The sequence below is a fragment of the Hydractinia symbiolongicarpus genome, chromosome 13 (genome assembly GCF_029227915.1).
Source record: "Hydractinia symbiolongicarpus strain clone_291-10 chromosome 13, HSymV2.1, whole genome shotgun sequence".
Taxonomy (NCBI): Eukaryota; Metazoa; Cnidaria; class Hydrozoa; order Anthoathecata; family Hydractiniidae; genus Hydractinia; species Hydractinia symbiolongicarpus.
In genome coordinates this window covers 10,895,197-10,920,123 of record NC_079887.1, presented here as the reverse complement: position 1 = coordinate 10,920,123, position 24,927 = coordinate 10,895,197, and the positions used below count along the sequence as shown (strand labels likewise).

At 33.7% G+C, this 24,927-nt stretch overlaps 1 protein-coding gene across 3 annotated transcripts; it reads right to left on the bottom strand.

The window, feature by feature from the left end:
- Nucleotides 1-6,398: 6,398 nt before the first annotated feature.
- LOC130623298 (splicing factor, suppressor of white-apricot homolog) lies at nucleotides 6,399-23,133 on the bottom strand. 3 transcript variants are annotated; one of them, XM_057438767.1, is made up of 14 exons: nucleotides 21,220-23,128; nucleotides 19,901-20,067; nucleotides 19,216-19,410; nucleotides 18,223-18,365; nucleotides 16,108-16,324; nucleotides 15,098-15,808; nucleotides 12,727-12,882; nucleotides 11,066-11,956; nucleotides 10,477-10,653; nucleotides 9,714-9,914; nucleotides 9,102-9,186; nucleotides 8,136-8,204; nucleotides 7,336-7,369; nucleotides 6,399-6,738 (listed from the first exon to the last, which is right to left on the bottom strand). In XM_057438767.1, the coding sequence occupies exons 1-14, from the start codon at nucleotides 21,444-21,446 to the stop codon at nucleotides 6,694-6,696; spliced, it is 3,318 nt and encodes a 1,105-aa protein (XP_057294750.1). In that variant the 5' UTR covers nucleotides 21,447-23,128; the 3' UTR covers nucleotides 6,399-6,693. The 3 variants fall into 3 exon arrangements, with proteins under 3 accessions (XP_057294750.1, XP_057294749.1, XP_057294748.1); XM_057438766.1 differs by lacking the exon at nucleotides 6,399-6,738 and having other exon boundaries at nucleotides 7,080-7,369; nucleotides 21,220-21,463; nucleotides 22,219-23,133; XM_057438765.1 differs by lacking the exon at nucleotides 6,399-6,738 and having other exon boundaries at nucleotides 7,080-7,369; nucleotides 21,220-23,133.
- Nucleotides 23,134-24,927: the final 1,794 nt, after the last annotated feature.

The following is a 24,927-nucleotide window of genomic DNA, read 5'->3' as shown; positions in this document are numbered from 1 at the left end:
CCGTACCATGTGCAGCTATCATGAACATTAACCAGTGTTAAATTTTAACATCAATCATGTTAGTTTTTATCCAGAAAATTCCTGCTGGTGTCCATGCCTCACGTTTTTGTGATAGTTATGATTTTTCTCTGTTTTTCTTTATTTTATGCGCCAAAGTTACAAGGTGTTTGTACATAGTAGAGCTAAAGTCAATAGCAGGTGGAGTAGGGAATGTGTACGTAGCTCACGGTCATTCAAAACCGCGATTTTAAGGAAAAAAAGTGTGCGCATGCGCCAAAAATTTTTTTTAAAAAAGCGCCTACGGCATAAGATTATGACGTCATCGATATTGACCTCACTCTCTATTATCTTGTTTTAGTTGCCCAATAAAAGAAAATTTAACATTTTTTTCTTTTAAAACTAAAGAAGGATGACCATAGACTACTATTTCGCCTTTGGTTGCTACCCGGGGCAGCCTAAACAGACGGCAAGGTCCACAAAAGCCCGGATGGCTAGTTCACAATTTACCAGTACAGGAGCACTCTTGTACAACATTCTGACGCAAGGTTTTGCCTAAAAATTACTTTTCCTGTTTGCATGTATCCCTTATCGAGCGTTCTATCGTATTAGGTAGTAGCTGCCACTTTTTTTACTACTAAAATTTTGAGCTTTTCTACACCATACATTTCACTTTCGTTTTCACAAAAAAAAAAATGGTTGACAACTATTAGAAATGTAAAATAGACGCTAATAAACAAAGAACAAACGATATTATACTACTAAAATTAAATTTTAAAAGGAAAAAAAAATAATTCATCTGATCTGTAACCTTAGCTAGCTCTAAGGTTGGTCTTGATTAGTTTTCTCTATCTAGAAGCCTGCTAAAACTAAACGTAAATGTGAGAAAGCTAGCTTCACTCAGACTCAGTGGACCCCAATGGAAATAATCCACTAACAATAGGTTTTTGTGATTTTCTGGGCTAGAAACACTTTAAAAATTTATCATTATTGTTGTTGTTTGTTAGACTAGCAAATGATTGCAAATGAAAAAAATTGTACAGTTATATAGCTATATATATGTTAAACGAAAAAGCTAACCATTTACACAGACATTTCAGCCTAGACCATTCCCTAATTTTGAGATTTTTCACCACGAAAGTCAATCTGAATTATATAAAAATACTTTACAAATTAGGCTATTACAAGTATTTTTTATTTCAATTCATAATCTGGATTTCACGAATATATTCTTATTTCAAACGCATCCAACAAAAAGTGGTAATCGAGCAAATCAGCAAGATCTTCTGTTTCATCATTGTTCCATCATTTTTTTAACCGCTTCTGTCAACAAATCTTCACATGCAAATCACGTTTGAATGACGCTTAAATTGTGAATTATTGGGTCAAAATTACTTCAATGAAATCATGCCAACATGTTTTGTATCATAGAACAATTTGGGACTGGTGCCCTAAAATGTGAAAACTAGCTTCTGGGAAGTAAACAGGGGAGAGAGGGGCGCAATCATTTGCTAGGTTTCTTCTGACAGATCAGGAATTTGAAAAACTAAACGGATGCATTCTACATTCATAAAAATATTTGTAATATGTTTTTATTAAAACCAAATTTTCATAAACATCTCCGCTCTTAACACTTATTGTTTGAAATCACAAGAGAGAACTTTATTTTTTATAAAAGAAATTTCTATATTGCATCTCTGGTGCATACCATAGACCATCCATCAGTTTTTACCCCAGTACTGATGATAGGTGTAAAATAAATAAAATTATTTCATTGGACATGAGGATAACAAGGTATACATCATGAAAAGGAGGAAATAGAAAATAGTTCAATCATGCGGGTTACGTAACCTTCTGTTGCTATGACAATAGAAAAATAGAAATAAAAATGAAATCCTAATACTTTGATGTAACAATTGAATCTGTTTTTACGAAAGTGCACGCCAGAAAAAAAATTTCCTCTCATACGTGGGCACTATCATCACCGCTTTGACATTTTTACGATGAGTCAACTAACGACTTCTACGAGGCACATCCACCCTTGTTATAATGATACAACACAGTGTTCTGTGATAAAGCTAATCTGTTTTTAGTTCTAAACGTTTCTTCCACTTAATAATTAGAGTGCTAAAATTGAACAGAAGGGAAGGAGTAGTGGAAATTACTCACAGCCCTACATGAAGCATCATGCTGTTTTTCGCATATGTTCACTTAACTGTCATGTGACTATACGATTAATTGAAGTTAAAAGCGTGGTTATTAAAGCCTTAAGGCGGGGGCAAACCAGTCCAACATTTCATCCAACATGCGAATTTTGTGATGTTGGATGACTGGTTTGAGTCACTTCAAAATTTTGAAAAAAATTGAAATCTTAAATAAAGAAGAAAAAAATCGTGTTGGACGATGTTGGATGAAGTTCGATCGCCGTCAAACATTTCATCCAAAATTTTCGGCAAGTTCAAAGGAATTAACTATCTGAATTGCGTGAATTTCATGTTGGATTGGTTTGGTGGTACTTTTCATCTATCATATAAAAATTAGGTTGATTCCATATATCGTTTCTTAATTTCTCGTCGATTCGAGCGTTTCAATTTCTTTCAAGCCTTTTCAGTTTTTCTCATCGAGGTTTTCTTTTTTATTTAATGTATATAAAAAAATTTATTTTTTGAACACTTATTTATTCTTAATCTATAATTTTTTTCATTTTTATATTTCATTTTAGGGAGAAGAACAATTTTGTACAAAATTGAACCCAAATAAATGTTAATAATAATAATAATAATAATAAAATCCTGTGAATTTCAAACGTTAAAACGTTCGAAATTGACGTTCGAAAACATTCGAACGTTCGAGTTTTTGAATGAAATGTTTTTAATTTGATGCGTTTCAATAAAAACAATATCATTTCGGCAGGCATGTTCTGCCCAGATTGCGAAAACGGCCTGTTTACAACCGGGACAGCCGGATTATGTACACATGATCCGATTATGTTTTTTTTGCGCTGGTTATGTAGTGGTGACCGGATTATGAACGCTGATATAATAGCTGGCCAGGCAGGCTGTGATTGGCATTTTCTTCGAACTTTTGTGAATTAAACATTCTCTGGAAGATAGAACACCCCTAAAAACTAGAGATGGCGGAAGAAAAAAGTCTCGACGTAATTCTTAGTTTAAAACTAATCTTGTAGTAAATACATTTCAGCATAATATACTTTGAAGTAACTAAATTTCACGGAACCTAAATTATTCTTTTTGCGGGAATTAAGTTTGGTGAAAAGTTATTAAACTTGCGAATCCCAAAATTTAGTATTTGCCGCGAAATTTCGTTTCATTTGAGAGCAACAACAACTTTGCCATCAGGGCTATTCGCTTGTCAGAAGTGATGACGAATGATATAAAAGCGGTCGGCCCCGATTATATTTGTTCTATAAGTCTGGAATAATATTTGACTGTCATACATAAGCCGGCCTTTCCCGATTATGTGCGTTCTATAATAAGTGAGAAATAATAGAAAAATGCCATACACAAGCCGGTCGGCCCCGATTACGTTCGTTCTATATAAGTCTCGAATAATATTTGACTGTGTCATACATAAGTCGGCCTGCCCCGATTATGTCCGTTCTACAATAAATGAGAAATAATATTACACTGTCGTATATAAACTGGCTTGCCCTGATTATATGTCCCTTTTATAAGTGCCAAATAATATTTTTTGAGTAATAAGCCGGCCTGTCCTGATTATGTTGCCCTGATTATGTATTTTCTGCCCTGTTCTTAACCGGTGCAAGCTGCCGTACTTAATCAGGCCAATGTTCATTATCCGGGCAGAACAGGCATATCAGATAGGCATATCCCCTGTGAAAGGGAAAGCATCCGAACAACACAGAAAAGAACAAGAGAAAATAGCACGAGAAATGGCTTTGGAAGAGAAGAATAAAGAAGAAAAAGGAGAAGGTTCAAATGCTAAGAACAAAGATAACGATGGGGAAATTCTTCTGCCAAAAACAAGAAGACCAAAGAGGAAGAAGGAGAGAAAAAAGGAGCCAAAGATTCGACGGAAGATGAAGTATCTATCCTTATAGATATGTTTGAAGAAAGACCTTGCTTGTGGGACTGCTTTGATAAAGAATACTCGAAACAAGATGTAAGAGATATTGCCTATACGGAAATTGCAAGTGCCTTAGCCGTAGCTGTAACATCGCTAAAAACTAAAATAAATGGCGTGAGGGCACAATTTGAAAGGGAATTGGCTAAAGTGAACAAGACAAAGAGTGGACAGAGCACTGACGAACTGTATGTTCCCAGCTGGAAGAATTCCACCTCGAACTTTGCTGCCTACGTAAATGAAAGACTGTCTAAATTGGGAAACCGTGAACAAAGATACGCTGAAAGGGCATTTCTGACGTGCTTTTCGATATTGAGATGCAATCCGACAAGGACGAGCATGTAAACCGACCAATGATCTCTGGGAATTATTCCAATCAGTCTTATTTTAATAGCACACCAGTGCAAAAGAACATTGGAAGCAATTATTTTAGTAACGCCAACACAACACACCCAGTACAAGCACATAGCTACACTGATATGATAAACAATCTTTTCTAGGAGTAAGAATACTTTTTATTAAAGAAAAGTTGTATTTGTTACTATATTACTGGGAAATTGAAGTATGCAATTTGATATAACAAACAAAATTTTCTAGAACTATGAATATTTTTCATAGATCACAAACATTGTATTTTATTTCGTTTTATATCACTAGGAAAAACACTTTTACAAGACATCTAAAGATAAAGTTCTGTTCATAAAAAATAAATTGTTTTTTAGAAATATTTCAACTGCCAGTCTACAGCTCCTTCGTTTATAAAATAATCTTTAAATACACTAGGACCCCCTTTCGAAGCACCCTTATTGATAACAGTTCTATCAGGAAACGAAGATATTATGTTGGGTGAATAATAATATTTCAACAAGATTTCAGGCTAAATTCAGTGCTGGAAAAGCAACCGAGTTTACTTGAAACTCTATTACCATCACGTGTCATTTGAAATGTAGAACCTCTGTGCAGCTCCGTATAGACTAACAAGAATTGTCGTCTGTATATTCGAAATATACCTCGGGTGCATACTGGAAGCTAAGTTTGGATTTCCCTGTTGTTTCACCCTTTTTGTCGGATGCGTTTTACAGTTTTACAGACTGAAAAGCAGGAATTGCAACGGTGTATTTAATCGCCTGTTTCCCTTGCTGAAAAAATGTTAACATGAGTCGTATTAGTTGGCCGAAGCTCTCCATGACTTTTTACTGATATTTTAAAAGTAATCTTATGGCTTTAAAGATAATGCAAATGTGTTATTCGACTACGGTTTCTAGCAGAAAAAGCAAAACTTGAACCCAGGGTACGTACGTAACCCAGGGTAACGCGACAGAGCCATTGAAAAGCAAAAAAGCCCTGGGGTGAAGATGTCTTTTTGCTTATCTAGATTATACAAGCGTCAATCTATAAATCGGGGAAAGCATTAATAAAATATCATCTCGAGGAAGGAAAATATGACAAGAGAAAAAAATATTCATATGCAAGGGTGGGGTTAATTATATTATTTATGTGGTTTTATAGCATGACTTAATGATTATTTGGCAACATCATCATTATAGCGATAATTATGTTAATAACTAGTCGTTGCCCGTGGATAAACCCACGGGGTCGCCCGTCCTTTATATTTAACCGTCGCAACAAAGTGGATAAAAATATATCGCATTTGATATTGGTGTTTCCGTAACATCATTTTCTAACTCAGCGGGGGTCCGCGCAGAGACGGACAGACGGAATACGGCTATTATAATAGAGATAACACATTAAATGTTACCAGGATGCATGAACAAGCCTACAATTTTTTATTTCATTTTTGATTGCTATATCTAAGTATTAGCTAAATTTAACGACTTTACTTTACAATAGACACACATCCTTTTTCCATCTGTTTTTTTTTCTGAATGTACATTTTATTATTTTATTTATTTGTTAAAGCTTACTGCCTGCGTAAAAACAAGTTAATTTCATATAAAAGAACTTGAAAAGTTGTTTGGAAATTTATATATATTTTAAAAAATATTGATTGGCTGTGTAGATTTGGACTTATAAATTATAATAATCATGCATAACGTCATGAACTATCTCAAGTGGGTTTTATATTTAACAGTTTTGGAGTTAAAACTGTTTTTTGGATCACTTTGTGTGGCGTTTTGAACATTTTATATAAATTTTAATATTTAGTTACTGTAATTATGTTATGGAATTTAACTTTTCTGAATTCGACTTCATTGAGTGCTGGGCACGACCAGACTTAGGGTATCATGTGTCCATTGGTCAAACAAGTGGTTATTCTTGGTATGTATAACTTGTAGTATATTGATGTGGTATTTTATTAAAAACTATATTTCCACATATAAATACTTCAGTATTCATTCGGAAATTAAATATAAAATTTCTATAAAACGTTTCGGAGTTCATTTACATGAACGGATGTATTGCATTAGGTTCCAACAAACTGATGCCAGTTAAGTTTACAATACTACGACACCAGGAATCAATTTTGCAGAAAGGAAATCTGAACTTGTCTCAGATATTGCTATGTGGAACTCTACTCGTCTTCTTGTGTGTTTCCAACAACGTCATTTATCGAATATTTCTGCACATGTGCTACTCGTTGTTAAAGGCTTGATTGATGGCTTTGAAAAACGCGTTCTAAAAAATGGAATATTCCTTACGTTATAAATCGCATTACTAATGTACTCTAACTTAGGCTGTCTACAAAAAGTCTTTTCTCTGCTAATTTTTTTGCATTACTTTATGTTTTTTAAGCACGCATACACCAGGAAAATACATAGGTACGCTAAAGACGAATGTAAGAAAATAAAAATTTACTTTTCTCAAGAGACTGATAAATATTTAAAGGTCCGCAGACAACCTGTTTTCATTGTTGGGTTCATTGACCTAACTTCCCCCAATTAGCTTAGCAGTTAAAATACTATAAAGCATCGAAAAACTAAACAAATCACAGAGATCCGTAGTCAGGGTCATTAGAAAGTTGTATCTCTAGCAAACAGTAAAATCTTTGTACTACGTCACAGTTCTGCACCCACTGCGGATGCATAGACTACCCTTGCACCCACTGGGGATGCATACAGACTCTCCTTGCACCCTCTGAGGATGGATACAGATTTCCTTGGAAACACTTGTTTTCGCTTTAGCAAGGTTTTGATTAAAATGCTTTTCATGTCAAATAAGAATGCACTTAGTATTTTTGATTTGAATCTCGTTTGATGGTAAGAAATAACTAACCTTTTTATTGCTACCTGAAGCATCAGCACTGCTTCTAAAACAACAATATTTACTAATTTAAGTAGATATGCAATATATACTAGATTGCATATCTTGCCCTTACTTAAACTCATTTTGAATTTGTAAATCTTTAAAAAAAGAGAATTTCGCTCATCAAACAATCACAAAATCAAAAGAAATAACATTGTGAATGACTACTTCTATGTTTTTTTGCGAGAAATAACTTTCGCGATAGGCACAGGCGCTGTTTAAGGACGTCTTAAAATAGCGCATTAAGGTACCACAAAATACCAGTAACACATCATTTTGGAGTTGATTACCATTTAGTACCTAGAGCCTTACACTTGCACGGTAAGAATTAACATCCGGAATATCCTACTTCAACATATTTCGCGGAAATATGTCTGTGATGGTTCAGACACATATTCAGTGCTTCTAATTAAATTGTTTATGAGATGATATAAATGTAAAAATTCTAATTTTTTTAGGTTGTCATAAATCTACATTTTTTCCACTAAAACGTCCAAAACTTCCCTGATTATTTTTTTATTGTGTTATATACGTAATAACCAGGACTTTAGAGAAATAATGAATATACAGAATGTGTGTGAACCATTACAGTATCCTTCAGTGATTAAGCCTTCTCAAATCTTTCACGGTTTGTAAAGTAACACGTAACAAGCAACACGAATTTAACTTCAAAAGCCGTATAATAGTAGTCTCTTGAAACAGCAGCAACAATCAATCAATCAATCAATCAATCAATCATACATTAAACACTTCAAGATAAACAATCTTACTCTGTCTCCTTGAAATGTCGTTTTCTTAACAGATCATCAACAGTTGCATCTTCGTCGGTAGAGTTTTCACTATAAGCAAACTAGTTTATTACGTTGTGCCGTTGTTTTTGAGCAAAACAACGGCACAACGTCGAGATTTACTATGACGTAAAGTGATTGCTCAAGTTGCCATGAGGCCCTACACATTTCGTGAAAGAAAAAAAATATAATCGGAAACTCTTGAAAAGCTATCAGGAAAAGGAGGCTATTTTTGTATTATGACTGTTGGTAAAAATTTAAGGAAAAGTGGGCGACCAAAATATTCCAAAAGTGACAGATTTGTACACGTCGTGATAATTATAATAATCACTTACGCTTTAACTTCAAGTAAAAATGTGGGCCTACAAAATTCTAGATCAACAAAAAATCCTAACTGGAAGATTCTATATGGAGCAGATCTTAGCTAGATGATTCTATATGAAAAAATTCTAGCTAGATGTATCTATGTAGAGAAGATGGTAGCTAGGTGATCTTAGATGATCTTGGTCAATATTTTTGGTTGTTACTGAAATGACTAAACAGCATCACTTGGCAGGAACTCTGCAGGCGACAGGCTGCAAAAGTTTTACTTTTTACTTTGGAATGGGTGTAGACCAAGTAAACCCCGTCGAAAATTCGCTGGGCGCGTGCGCATTGTGAACCAACCACTTCAAATAAACTAAGGTCTGAAGTGCGAATGTCGCTGTAAACACAGAAAACTAATTTTTGACAAGTTTCGTGTGCGGATTACTTAGATGGAAACGGCTTTTACGATTGTGTTTACAAAATTCGTGAGTATATTCCAAGATTTTGAAAATTAAAAACATAATTTTTAGACTGTAACCAAAGCCAGGCGACATAATAGCCTACAAAATGTAATAAGTCATAAAGTTTCTAGAAATTTAGCCTAATTAAGGACAAAAAGGAAAAAAAGCAGGAAATCCTAACCTGGCACTCTCTCCAAATTTGTTCTGCTTTAACATCTCAACAAACGATGCAGCCTTCTTTTGTCGTTTATCCTTGAGTGAAGCATCTACGATAAAACAAAAGTTAAAATGAGAAAAAAAGGAAAGTTTTGCAAAGAGCAGCATTTTTTCTTTACTCTGTAATACAAATATACAAAATTCCTGCGAAAAATATTAGGGAAAATCGCTATCTGAGAAGATTTTTTTTCTTCTAAAAACAATTCACACTAATTTTAAAACTATCTACATAGTTGCTAGGTAAATCATATTTCATAAATTTCAACTTTAGCAGTCTTTATTTTGTATTTTTCACAAAAAAAGTTCCTGACAACGGTATAAATCGAGAAAAAATGTAAGCAAATTCTATCGCGAAATTCAATTCTCGCAAAATATTAGCGAAAATTAGGCAAATATTTTGTCAAAATTGATTCCCTTAAGGTATATAAGATTTCGAATTTGTTCTCTCTCCACCATTCGTGGAAAAATGAACAGGAAGGAAAGGAGGGGGAAGAGGACGAGTGTTTGGAATACTCAGAAATATTTATGAACAGAGAATAAAAATGAAACATATCAACCTCAGCACATAGTGACTTACCCTCTTTCTTCAAGTTATCTGTCTGAAGTTTTCGTTTCAAATGTGCTTGTTGTTGTGGAGTGAGTGTTTGTTGTGAAAAACGACCAGCTTGTCGATTCACTTCAGAAATTTTATGCTGCAGCAACGCCTGCTCTTGCAGTTGACGTAAAAGTTTTTCTTTCTCCTCGATTTGCTTTTGTAGTTTCTTCTTCATTTCTGTTTCTATAACACATTCCACATTTATATCAATTTTATTAACGTTCTAGGCAAAAGGTAATAAAGGCTTTCTCTGACGAACTTTACCCTGATAAGGCATGTTATCATTCTCTTATAAACAAATTTGCATCTCTAAGCGTTTTGTGACATGCGTTTGTCACCATGGGGTAGCCTGCGCTACATGCACACAAGTCCAATATGTAGTCTTAGTCACACTCAAAAATTTTAAGTAAAAAATACAAAAACAAAGATTATGATTCTATTTTTAGTAGAAACAAAGCAAAACAAAACAAGGCAAATCAAGTAAATAAAAAGCCCCAAACCCCTTCCACTTTTTTGTTTGCCCCTATGCAGTAAGTTTCTTGATGGTTTTTATTCTTCCGCGCATGGTATTTTAAGTCAACATTCTGGTTTCTTAGACGCTCTTTCTGCAGTTCATTAGTCTGGTCAGTCAAAATTGTCCACAAAGTTTTTAAGAATATTTAGGGTAAAATTATATGAAAAAATAAAAAGTGGAATACACAAGACAGACAAAATGCTAGATGATAAACTACACCAAAACACAAACCTCTTTTCGGTTGGAAGCCATCTTTACTTTCGCTACTATCTCCTTCTTCGTCGTCGTCATCATGTGCGTTAAAAATAGCAGCAGTGTGAGCGACAGCTTTAGTCTTTGCTACTACTGCCGGCTTCACTTTGCTTTTTAATCCGAAACTAACCTTGAGACTTTTTCTCCGCTCTTCATCTATGAAGGAGAAAATATAAACCTCTTTGCAAACTGTTCCTTTACACTAAGGTTTGCATCTCCTGCCCTGGCTTTGAAAAAATTATTGAGCTTAATAGTTGTTTCTACTTTTAAACCATTCTATCCCTTTTTTTAGTCTTACAATTATCAACATAGACGGTTTTCAGTTTTTTCAACAAAGGTAAAAATATAAAAAAAAACATATATTTTTAACTTCAATTGAAGTTTAAAATTCAAACTGCACCACGAATCATACTAATGCATGTCATTCATTTAATAATTGTGAGGAAAGCACGTTGCAAATGAGACAACATAAATATTGGAAATGGGAAATATTAGGAATGGGAAATATTGGAATGGGAAAAAAGAAATGGGAGAGTCTTGCAAAGACTGTATCATGACGTCATAATACCTTCTTTCTTTTGTTTTTCGATTTCATTCACATCCTCTTTTTTCTTCTGTAGATAATAATTGTGGTATATATTCCAAGGGTTCAAGAAATCGAAGCGCGGATCATTTTTCTCTTTTATCCCTGCCTCAAACTCTTCTCCATTTTTTGCCACATATAGTGCAAGTCTATCAATAACGCTTTGCAAATCGGAACTGGGCGGAACCACTTCCCCAGTCTTAGTTGAAGTAGGCATCTGTGGAGGAGTATTTACCACCGGTTGTTGGATAGCTTTCAAAGCTTTCTGCATGACGTCAAAAGGAGAGTCTAACTGCGTTTTAGAACTCTCTTTCTTTATCTTTTTAGAGCGAGTTTTAGCTGCATGTGAAGTCTTTTGGATTGGTGGCGGCGAGTTCTCCTTTGACGTGGTAGGGTATAACACAGGTTTTCTAACAACAGAAAATTGTGTCTCATCTAGCGACTCGTCCTCAGTTTGGTAAAAAAGTGAGGGCGAGTCATTCGTATTGTCTGTTGAATTACCATATTCTATAGTTTCTTCAGGCAATCTCTTATTGTACGCATTATAAGTGTCAGGATGAAGGACATAGCCTTGTTCTACGTCTTTAGAAGACGACGACGTGTCTTCTGTTCTATCGCTGTTGACAATTTCTTGATTGGTGTTAACACTTCTCTTCTGTAGTATCTCCGACAGTAACGGCGACGGCTCGTATCGACGTGTGTTTTTCTCGAGTATTTTCTCTAAAGGAGTAGGGCCATGCTTCACTTGATCCTCACTTGGTTGATGTGATGAAGTATTTGAAGCTGGCGTTTGCAAAACCTGTTTTTTGATTTCCTCAATGCTTGGCGGTGGTGGTAGAGGTGGAGGTGGCGGAAGGCTTGGTTGTTCCAAAGAATCTATGGAAAAGAAATAACAATAAATGAAAAGAAACAAAAGGTATGTTGTCACCTACGAATTACACCTGACACTTGGTACATTTTGTTATATGTATAATGTTTCATGTTCTCACCAAACAAAAATTATTAACCAATTATTAACCAAAAAATAAAAAAAACAAACACAAAATAAACAAACAACATTATCTGTGTACTAAGTTCAATGTAGATTGGTTAGATCTCTTTTAGCAATCCTATCTGCTTAACAAGTGGCGAAAAAAAAGTTTTTGTAACAAACTTTAGTCAAAGATTTAAAAAAAAAACAAGGTGGCTGCGACCTTAACTCAAATCTCCTCACTTGATTTACAAATACAGTGCACACAGTAAAAAATACGTAGTTTTAACATAGCATAGACTGATACCGTTCTGGAGGGTCCAAAGATTTTGGCTTTTGCATATTTTTCCTGACAATTTGCAATTGAACAATAATAAATAATATAATAAAGTACGTAGAAATGCTCCGACACAACTGAAATACAACAGTGCAAATACAGCTAGGAATCAGAATTTAATAAAAATGCAAAAAAAGCATTTCTTTTGAATACTCCTGACTTTTTTCACCACTTCTAATATTGATAATTTTTCTATTGGATGATGTTTTTGTTATGGAACTTGCGAATATTCTTAGAATGCGTAAATTTATGCTAGTACTTTCATCCAAATTTTGTCTCAAATTCTACTGATCGAATTCACATCCAGGTCAAATATTAATGAACAAAAATCGGGCTTACTTCTTTCTACTTCTACTCCCGGTGGCAACAAGCTGACATCATCAATTGGTTGAAATTTAGGATGTACGTCATGGGCGAGTTGAGGTAGTGTTTGATTGGCTGAAGGTCCTGGTATACCGCCTACATAAGGTTGTCTTGGAACGATAGGAGGTGTATCTAATATACAAACATAGTGATGTTGTTTTATCTAAAACCTATTATTAGTACGAAAAATATGTCGAACGTGATTGGCTAAAAGAAGTAGGATATACATCATATTTCGGATTTAGAGTGCAATTCTCAATATTCGGAGCACAAAATATTGAAAAAACTTTCACAGGGTGACCACTAATAAAATGAGAACAAAAGTAAAGATATTAAGGAGAATTAAGGAGACAAATTGACATTTTTTTAAGGATATTTTGCTGCGAACGAGAAAAACAAAATAAAAAATAAGGAGAAAAATAATTAAGAAGAAAACCAATTTTATTTCCCTATCAATGTTACATACTATATTCTATGATAAGAAAATTATACATATTATACAAATATACATATAAATTATCCCCTGAAAGAGAGAAGATAAAGGGTTTCAGGTAACAGAGAAATGTTTTATTTCACTGGTGATAAACAATCCATGAACACATTTCCAAAAAAGTTACGATCAGAAAAATTAAGAAATAAGGAGAAATTAAGGAGAATAGCTAAAATTTCATATTTTAAGTATATTTAAGTACTTTTAAGGAGATTTTCTTTTTCTAAGGTTATTAAAGGAATTTAAGGAGGAGTGGTCACCCTGTCTCATAATGGCGGGAACTGGAGGATTAGTTTACCAAATAGTGAACAAAGTGATGTAGAAGATAAACGCAATAAATAGCTCAAAATAGTGATAAAAGGTTGCTGAAAACAGGTGAAAACATACACATGTAACACTCAATGAAAGGTTCAAAACAACTTCATAAAGCAAAACTATTTTGTAACTTTCTACATGACATCAAACTCCACAGTTAAAAGGTTAGTTCTAAATAAAGTTTATAGTTATACCACAAATAAAGTTAAATTAAAATTATAACGCTCCTTGAAATGCGTTTTTCAACAATTTTACTTCTTGTTTTAAAAAATTTTTTTCCTTTGAGTTTTTAAACAACGCATTCTAATGTTATTATGTTTCAAAAATCGTTCCATTCAAATATTTTTCGCGATAATGATAAACTAGTGAAAACATGGCAAAACAATAACTTGTTTTAATACCAACGACTTGTCTTAGTCGCCAAATACAGTCATGAAAATGTCTTATATCAAAAGTAATTAATCCTTGCCTACAAACAATAATTTCTTTTTGATATTGGACAAATGGATATTACTAAATATTCGTTTGAATCAATTCTTATATATTAGAGTGCAATCCAGCATTCTTCATAGCCATTAATTTTCAATTGTAATTTATCTTGAACTTTTAATATTTTGGAAATTAAACCACCATATTACACATAAAATAGTAGTGGTATCATGTATACTGTTTCTTTCGTTTTATTAGAAGTATGGATACTTGTTATTAAATTTTTAGTTACTGGGAGATCTGAAGAAACAATCAGTGGCAATGGCTTTGGAATAAACACGCAAAATGCTACAGATACGATAATGAACTTGGGAGATCCTTAATTAAATTCCCAATTGGATTTAACAGCCACTATTTCAAACTTTTTGATTACACACGGAATATGCAATATTAAAATGAATTTTTTATCATATGTTTTGAAGAATAAACATAACCACAACAAATCACAAATTAGATGTTGTGTATTTTTTTTATCTAGATTTTAAACGATAATTTACAGGCATAAAATACAGAATTAGCTATTAAATCTAAAGTAAAACCCATATATTCTAAAAGTGCTTATTGAAGAAGATTTGCTCATCACTAACATACTGCCTAACAGCAGGCGAATTTGATCAGTGGTCCCCAGAACTGGGAACTGCAGATGAACCCACTGCACTATGTGAGGCAATATGTTAGTGATGAACTCAGGGTGTGTCAACATAGGTGAATCTTTATCATGGCATATCCATATATTTCATTCTCAACAGAGAATGCTTCACCCTGATCGAACCTCTGATCATGACAGGTGAGTATAGTCTGTGTAAGTCATATTGAAAAAGAACTACTTTGCTCATTATTAACATACTGCCTGGCAGCGAGCTGGATTCAATCCGGGACCCCAGAACTGGGAGCAGCAGACCAACCCACAATACTATGTGCTGCAAAATGTTAGTGATGAGCTCAGTTAGTTTATCCAGATGTTTTGCATACGTAGGCACATCCGATTCATTCTAAACAGAGAATGAATCTAGAAGTGCTGTTGAAAACTCTGTGTAAATAAAATAACCTTACTTTGATAAGTTGGTAGAGTCGGTCTTTGCAAGTTAAGCCCAGGTGGCTGCATCGGACCTATAGGAACGCCAGGCGGCACATCCACTCCAGGTGGTAAAAGAACAGGTTGTGAACTAGAAAATACATGTTGAGCTGGAGGTATGGCTTGTTGAAATGGAGGATTTGGTCTCAATAATGCTGTTGGATGTTGAAACATTCCTCCCTGCAAATATCTGGGGTCTGGTGGAAATTGATCAATTTGTTGCTGTGGTGCAAACATCTCACTTTGCATGGGACGTGGTGGAGGTGACGTGGGTGGTATCATATGTGGAATTTCGGGTTGTGTCATCATATATGGTTGAGGAGGAGGAGGAACAGGTTCATTATAAGAGTTTTGATGTCCATACTGAAACTGGTCTGCTTGTGGGCTATAATCATAATTAATATTGTTGTTTGATGGGTGACTTGGTGCATTGTAGTGCTGATCATAACTTTCCTCTTTTTCTTGTTCTGTCTCGTTTTGGGTATATTTTGTTGAGAAGTAAACCTTGGCTAGATCCTCTACCCTACCAGTTGTTTTCGTCTTTGGAATGTAAGTGTTTTTTACTGGTTCAGGTGAAGTTTCCTTTTTCACGACAGGTCTGCGATGTGCTTGAAGCAAAGGGTGCAGTTCTCCATCGTCATCATCTTCATCACTTGTTTCATTTTCAGAATCCTTTTGATTCTTTAATTCTAATTTACAAAACATAAATATTAATCCTGATGCTACGGAATTATGTCTAACAGATAAAATCAAAAGAAAGCCATCGTAATATTCTTTGACGGGTAAATTTTATTTTTTAGTTCAGAGTTACAGTAAATTGACAAGAGAAATAACTTTGACAGTCTGGTAATAGAATTTCTAGATGTCACATTTTGAAAGAGCAAGACAAAAGTAAATTTTCTGTACCCTTATAAAGTTTGTAGTGGTGACACAGGATTCTCCGCTGACATGATGAATATTTTAATTAAACAAGAGTATTCACACAAACCTTCTTTAGCTGGTTCCTCTGCTGGTTTAAATACACCTTCCTTAATTTTTCCAAGAATGAACTTGTAGTAGGGATTTAAATAATTGTCAAAGTTAAGAAACGCGAACTGAGGATTTCCTGATTGCTTCGTTTTTAAGACGATCTCCATTTGTCCACTTTGTTTGCTAATAAAAAATGCTGTCTTCTCAATAATGGATTGCATTTTTCGAGTTTCCGGCTAAAAAAAAAAGAGACAATGTTAGTTTTAAAATGAAGGTTTCAGTTCAAACCAGATATAACTTCGCAAAATGCTTCATCATTTGACAACATTAAATTCACTGTTTGCTTTTCTTTTGTACCATACTTACATACCCGATTCTGGGGTAACAGTGCTTCAATGAAAAAAAATTGAAACAAAGTTCTGAGACAATTTGCATGCAAAAACCTTCTTAGTGGTGTTGATGAAGCTTCTCGACAGATAATCTAGCATTTTAACCAATAAAACCATGTACTTATCTTAAAATCTCGCAGATCATAAACTTATTTTAGTGTTGGTTAAACACTAAGACTGTACAAGAAACCTTTCGCATTTAAATTTTCCTTTCTATGATCTAAAAAACTAGTAAAACAACCAAAACTGAACTCTTCTAACATCACACTTTATGGTTTAAACATTTGACTAGTAGCTTTGTTCACAATGCTTTTTTTTTGCATTGCGCCACATGGCACCACAGTAGCAGACTTCTCCAACATGATCCTTTGTTCATATTTATGTCTTCATTTACTTTGCACTTGCTTGATCATGTCTTCACAATACATGATGATTGATTGATTGATTAATTGCTTGATTGATGAATTTTTGCTGTCATTCTAATGGTATGTTAGTTTTCCATGTCTTGTTGACTTTTGTTGATATCACCTTTCCAGTAAATTTGACTTAAGAATTTAATTCAAAAGGTATTGCTTGAATTTTTTTGGTCGTACAAAGGTTATTTTATGTCAAGTGTCAATTAGATAATCCTACATGTAAGGTAGCTTGTTTAAATTCACATGGAAACTTGTTTAGATTCAATACAGAGATTGCTCTATATTAATGAATAAATAAATGCTAGCATGAGATCGAACCAAACCACAGTCAACAGGAAATCATTTGGAACATGAATTTGTTATAGGCAAAACAGGACCCTCCCAGTAATCAAACTACTTCATTTGATGATTTATTTCGAGGACAAATACTGCAATTATTAACATCTTTTGCCATCTCTGAAGAAAATAAATTTGATTTAAGTTCAGTTCAATGAAAAAAGAGAATAAATTTGAAAAATAAACGAAAGTAAACATTGCTTTTGTGCCTTAATACTGCACAAAATTTTGGTACCACTATTTAGGCTACTTTGTTTACACTTTCTTCAGTAACTTCTGTTAACTGACAATTGCGTCACAATATTTACTTCATGAAAATAGACAATATATATTTTGTTTGAGAATGAACACAGAGACCGATTTTCCGAAATACAAACCTTATGCTTACTTGTTAACAAACACTTATGAAATTTGTATTTTTTTTCTTAGTTTGAGTAATCTGAAAGGGAAAGGAGTTATTGAACAAATGATAAGTGTTTCCTCTGATTTTCAAATCATTTCTATGTACATCCCACTAGATTTAGCCAACTCAAATTATTCTTCTACATTTTTTTAACAAATGCCCATGCACCATAACAATCTAAAATAAATTTAAAGGAACAAGATAAAAACAAATTAATGAAAACAGCAATTAAAATCAAGAAAATATTATTGACAAACTAAGCATACCTTACATGGCCGGTCAACATTCCATGATCACTTTTTTAGATCCCAGTAAAAATGTCAGGTAAATTATTATGCAACATTATAGTCAAACAAAATATATAAACGATAACTATACTTACACAGATAACTTCTTTAATGAACTGCAATAAATTTTGTCTTGCACTTCGAAGAGCACAGCTTCACCCATCCAAAAACATGCCAGTGTAACAGATACCGCATAGGTCTTAGCATATATTGCAGCATACAACATATCAGCGCAAATATTCTTAATACACAGAGCGCATACTGCAGAGGAAAAGAAGTTAGCCCGATGCAATCTCTACGTACCACTTCAATATTGTCAGGTATTTCCAGCCCTTCAGGAGGTTCAAATTTTTCTAACTCAACTTTAGATTTATCAGCATTTTCTGTAGCAGTCGATACAGTTGGTGGAGGAGGAGGCCTTTCATAGTCATATTGATAGCCTTGGCCTAAACAGAAAGGAAAAAAGGCAACAGTTGAAAATTGCAATATTCATTTGACTTATCTGAGAAATGGGAAATTTGCCAATACACCTATATAATTTACATGCTGCTTCAAACAATTTTGCTCTTATAAAAGATGTGCAAACTTAATATCTTACATCAGGTTGACCTTAGCACTAAAAATAACTTTAAATTAAACGGGGGACATAGAAACCATACCATTACTCTGTTGTTTTCTTTCTATTACCTGAGGTATATATTATTTTTTTGTGATCGCACTTGATGGATTGGGGATTGTTATCATGAAAAATTCAGACTAAGATTCCCTTTGAAACATGATTACCACTCAGTATGAAAATATCATTTATGCCATCAGTTTGTCAAAGTTTAATGATTTTCCAGGATCATTTTTCCTAACGACAAATATTAACAATACCTGCAAAATGTTACACTGCGTAAATTATCATTTAAAAAATACATCAGGACATTTTTAAGTAATAAAGTCTTGTACATTAAAACGGAATTTCTATCTGTCTGTTTGGGAGGCAAAGTAGCCACAGTAATATGTGACACTTGCTAAATGATTATGTTATCTTGCTTATGTAAAAAGCTTTTGGTTATTTAAATCTAACAGGTCTCCTTTGAAGATGCAAAACAAACTGTTGTCTATTTTATTCCAGCCTGAACAAAATTCACAAATTAATATATATATTATATACATTATAAATATGAATTTATTTCATTATTTTTTATCATTAAGTATTTAGTTTTATTTACAAAGTTGGCTACTTATAAATGTTTACTTTCTCAATGAGCCCTACAATTAATAGTATTTTAATTCATCTTAGTAACTTACCTTGAAAATATGCTTTAATATTGGGATCATCAGGATCGTAGCCATAGTACTGACAATATTGAACATATGTTTCATTATCAAACTTGTACTCTGATAATGTTTTTCCATCGTTATTGCTCTCCCCATATGAATATCCTATACTTTGATATGCTGTGTTTGGATCATAAAGTGCATGGCTACGTTTCTCTTCCTCCTCTAAAATACCAGTTACGGATAATACAGGGTTCGAATTAGAAAAGTAAAGTCAGTTCGCAAAAATTTCGGTACTCTGTAACAAAGTAAACCACCATATAGATGTGGCCTGGGAACACCTTAAATCAATTACCATTTTTCTATCACCATTCTTTGTTCTTCAGTTTTTAAAATGGGATCTAAAAAAGCTTTTCTATCACCGTTCTTCGTTCTTAAGTTCTTAAACTGCAATCTAAGAGGTAACATATTGTGTACGGCCAATTGAAAGGTTGAGGGGGTGATGTTATTAATAAGAAGGATCAGATTTTTTTGTCAGCCTTTTATTACCTGAGAATATCTTGATACTCTTCCAACAAGAATTAAAAAAATGTAAATGTTGACTACAGCTCAAATAATTAAATATCTTTAAAAGAAATAATTTTGGTCCACATATCCTCTCACTCATTAGAAAAACATTCTAAAGTCTACATATACAAGATATTGTATATTTTACCTTCCAGTATGTTAGCCTCTATCATATCTTGTGTTAAATCCTTGTATCGCTCCTCATCACAAACACTTTCAATATCCATCTCCTCCGTGGACAACCCAGTTGTCTTTCCTGGGAAATGTTTAAAGTCAAAATCTTCAAGTCGATAAAGATGGCCACGGCAGTCATATCTTAAAATATAGATAAAACTTAAATTAATCTAATGGTATTCTAAGATTGTATTAGGTTCACTGCTATTACTTAGAGCGACTTTGTGGCTTGTGTACTGCTGGCGGAAAAGGCTCCAACTGGAAGGAAAAACTTTCAGGCCTATCAACAAGGAGAGAGCAAATTCTGAGAAATGAGAAAATAGCAAGCCATGAATTGCTACTAGCTAAACAAATTTAACCCATATACAAATGGACCATATATGCATAGTCTTTAATTAAACTTTGCCACTACTTGTGGGACAAACAACTAATTGAAGTACAAACTTTAGGCTTTATAAATGCAAATACGGGAACTAATTGCCAGCAGGTTGGCCAATCATTTGCCAGAAGTAAATTCCCTGACTTGTACCGGACTTCTGACCTTTTTCCAGGAGTAATTTCAATTGACAAAACAGAAATTTCAATAAGAAAAAAAAGTAAACCAAACCTGGACAAACACTATAGATATATATAAAAAATATAGATATATATAAAAAATATTCTTCTGGAGTTTTTCCTATTTTTGCAACTTTTCATGAGTTTTTTCCAGGAGAACATTCCATTTACCAGAATATTATGGAAATTTCAGTTGCAAAGTGGCTACTTTAAAGATATACAATTTTAAGTATAAATGTCCATGAAGAATAACAAATATATTAAAATGAAACAAAAGTCAGGTGGCTTGAAAAATTTCCACTATCAACAAGAAACAAATATAAATCCATGAATTGAATAGATTAATCTGTGATCCCTAATGAAACCACATGTGGGAGCTTTTAACAAGGTGGAGTGTTTTCCAGGAGTGTTTTCCATGAGTGTATTACATTTCAAGAAGTTTTCAGGAGCTACACTGTCTTTTGCGCAAATTTTGCATTTTTTCTCAATTGGAAAAAAATTAATGTTCACCAAATATTTTAGGGTATATATATAATTTACAAGAACAAATTCTTGCAAAATTTTTATTACTACTACACAAGCCATTTATACTGAAAAAGTCATTAGGTCACAAATATATGATTCTTTGTGAATTTAAGATATATAGAATAGAATAGAAAACTGCTCAATTTGCACAATCTAGTTCTGGCAATATAAATCCTGTGAAACTTGAAGGTTATTTTAAGTAATTAGGTGTACCTGTCAATCAAAAGATCTTTGTTTCCCATCCAAGGAATTAAATATTTGCCTCTGTTTATATCCTCTGCAGCATCATCATCACGAAACAGTTTACAATGATATCCAAATACAAGCAAGTCATCATAGTTGCTTGCTGTTTCTTTACTTGACGACTGACGTTGTTTCTGAGAATACCTTTTCTTTCTTTTTTGTGTGGGATCCTCATCATGGTCAAACAGTATTGACATATTTAGTTTTGTGCTATCTAAAAGAAAAACTATTCTTTAACATACAACCTCTATCTAATAGTTTGTTATATACAAAACCTTTTTCCAAAGTTTCATTGAAACTGTGGCTTAAGATAGTACAATTTGTGTTAATTCTGTTTTTATCTTTCAGTAAACAATGCAATGGTGTTCAGACTGATGATATCTATATTATTCAAAAATTATTTAAGATTAGACTTGTTTTTTCTTTTTGAGAGCTGTCAATTAGCAAAAAAAAGCTCCACATTTTACGTAAAAAGCCTTAATCACAAAAATTATTTTAAAATTCATCATCATCATCATTCTCGGCTTAACGTCCGTTTTCCATGCTAGCATGGGTTGGACGGGGTTTATTAATGACCCTCTTCCAATCTGATCCAGACTGTGTTAGATCTAAACTCAACTTCCTCTGTATCAAGTCTGTCCTTATAACCTCCTGCCAAGTCTTTCTCGGTCTGCCTCTGGGCTTTGCCCCAGGAACTATGAAGTCTCTACACTTTCTTACCCAATTATCCCCCTCCATTCTTTCCAAATGCCCCAGCCAATTCAATCTTCTTATCTGGATAACATCTTTAATTCTACGGAGACTTAGCCTGCTTCTTAACTCATCTGAACTCTTTCTGTCTCTCAGACTGGCGTTACACATCCACCTAACCATTCTCATATTATTCCTTTCTAAACGCTTAAGATCTTCCTGCTTCACTGCCCATGTCTCACTACAGTACAACATAACACTAGGCCCCATATAACCTACCTTGTAACTCAATTAGCAAGACTCTGCTAGTCAACAGAGGAAGTAACTCTCTGAACTTTTTCCAAGTAGTAGCGCGCCTGTAATTTAGTCTGTCCTTATGGGTGTTCTGTTCACTTTGTGATAAATGAGGCTAAAGTGCGGTGTGTGAAAACATTCCCACGGGGCAATATGCTGGAGAGGTCTGCTCCAAGGGATTCGCAAGTCGATCGTTGGGCTCGTGAATCATGACTTTAGACTTTGCTGTGTTCATCCTTAGCCCTTTCTCTTCTAGTCCCTTCTTCCACTTCTCAAAATTTTCAACTAATTCTTCCATCGACTCTGCTATGAGAACCAGATCATCTGCATTAACTCCCATGGACAACCTGTTCTGAACTCCATCAATAGCTGAACTCCATCAACAGCTGAACTCCATCTACAGCTGAACTCCATCGACAGCTGAACTCCATCGACATCGACATAAAATTACGAAGAAAAATCAGAAACTGGGTCTTCGATTGGCGCTTCACATTGTCCGACAACGAGTTTGATTTGGAACAGCTTTATCCACACCAAATAAAAGATTTGCCATACCACTTCCTGGTATACTTGATCCAAAATATGACAAGTATTTGAGAAAATCCTTTTAGTTAATTTTTAAAGAATTCCAAACTTTCTCTGGTTCCCACATGCACCATCTCAGGTTTTGATGAAACTTGGTGGGAAGGTTTCTACATGAGAAAAGGGTAAATCCTGAAAATTTCAATTTTTTCTTCGTTTTCAAAGTAATACAGTTTCTCATAAATTAGCAATTCTGGGGGCAGAAATAGTTATTCAGTCAACTTTGAGCAAGCACCTGTAATTTTTAAACAAATTGCAATCTCAAAAATATACATGGGTCCTATGGGAAATATGGAACAAAAAATTTCTATGTGTCATATTCTGGCCATAATGGTGGCCTAAAAAGTATAATTTTTATATAATTTTTATAAGAAACAAAATAAAATTTTAAAGTGCCTATGATTAAATTTAAGCTTTTAGAATATAGCAAACGTGGTATAATCTGTACATAAAGGACTATTAGTTTCAAAAAGATCAAAAATAATATTAAGCCAAATCAACAGCTATCAGGTCCTGAAAATACACTGGCAGGAAATTTAAAAAAAGTTAGGTCATTGTTTGAAGCCCTGGACAACCAATGGTCACAGTTACTTTATTATCTGACTTTTCCTTTACTGTTCACTCAAAGCATCAACTTCTAGTATCAACAAAAATATTAGTAGGGAATCATGGGGAGGGTGTATATTCTGGCCATTTTGTAACATGCAAAAATGACAATTTCAGCACATTGGTGCAAGACAGGTAAAATTTTTAGCTAAATGGACATCTATAAAAATGATGGTATATTTTGATGATATAAACATTTCAAATAGTAAATATAGTAAATTAGCCCTAAAACTGTTCACAAAAGTCACATTTTTACATCTAAAGTATATAGCAAGTTTTATTAAAAACGTTAAAGTTCAAAACTTTATTTCTTTTATCAAAACTGACTACAGGACCCAATTTTTTCAGAGTAGATTTACTGAATAGAGTACTACGAAAAAATAATCAATTAAAACAATCAATCCAGTGAGTAAGGCATAAAAATACATCTTAAATATATACGCAAGAAAAACCTTTTTCAAAAAAATGAAGGCAAATTTAACAAAAATGGGTTTGTTCAAAACCTTGTACAGTAAGTTTCATTATAATTGATTAAATAACTAGCCTAGTTAACTAAGCTTTCTTTCAGATCTATAATTCAGTTTCTCTTAGACGTAAAGCTTAGACGTAATGTTACAGCAAATCCCTATGAACCAATCAACCAATGAGCACAAAGAAAACGTGATCACGTTACCCTCTGTAATAATATAGGAATTGATTATAATTGTTTAGGCGGCTGAAGCCATCCTTGCTTAAAACAAAATATTTCCCGATATTAACCACAGGCCTAGCCATGAGTCGTGAGCAATTGCTCGCGCCCGCGTAGTGCTCGTTACCCGAGCATTCTATTGCTCGCGCAAATATTAACATTTTGAAATAAGTGTAAGCATTTTTCTCAAGAATTGATTGGTCTTTAAAGTGAAACTGAAAAGATATTTAGTGTGATTATTTTCCACCCATCATGCAAAACAGTTCATTCGCCATTTTATAAAACGCGTGCAATACAGGCATTAAGGTAATCTTTGTTGCGCATTTATTTTGCAGTAGAAAAGCGGGGGATGTTTTTTATTGTGAACCCCAAACACGATGATCGAGCGTCTACTGGTATAGCGACTCTCTCAATCTTAACTTCCTTTTCTACATGTTCGAAATAGTATGCATGAGTATACTGTCGTTTTCATAAATTTAATGTTTATTTTTCAGGTCATCACAGCAAATATAGGAAAAAATATGCTTCGTTTTCAAATTAAAAAAAATTTTTATCCACGTGGTTTAAATAAAACTAATAAATAAAATCTCTTTTTAAAAGGTACATGTCAGGTACATAAAATTTATACAGAAAAAAAATTATACCGCACGTGGGTTTCATTTTTAAAATTGTTTGAATAACAGTTGTGGCATAAAGAAAATAATCCATTAAATTTGGACCTCCTATTGTTTCCAATTGTTTCGTTAAATGAAGAAATTATCTACAATTAAATCCATGATAAATTGTCTGTTTCGCCTGTAAGTGCAGTTTTGCAGACT

Coding starts and splice junctions, on each gene's coding strand:
- LOC130623298 (XM_057438765.1), bottom strand. CDS start 21,446: ATGTCAATACTGTTTGACCATGATGAGGATCCCACACAAAAAAGAAAG. Junction 16,325..18,222: donor TACCTGACAATATTGAAGTG/GTACGTAGAGAT, acceptor TTTTTTTTTTAG/CCGGAAACTCGAAAAATGCA. Junction 7,370..8,135: donor CGACATTTCAAGGAGACAGA/GTAAGATTGTTT, acceptor TTGTTGTTTTAG/AAGCAGTGCTGATGCTTCAG.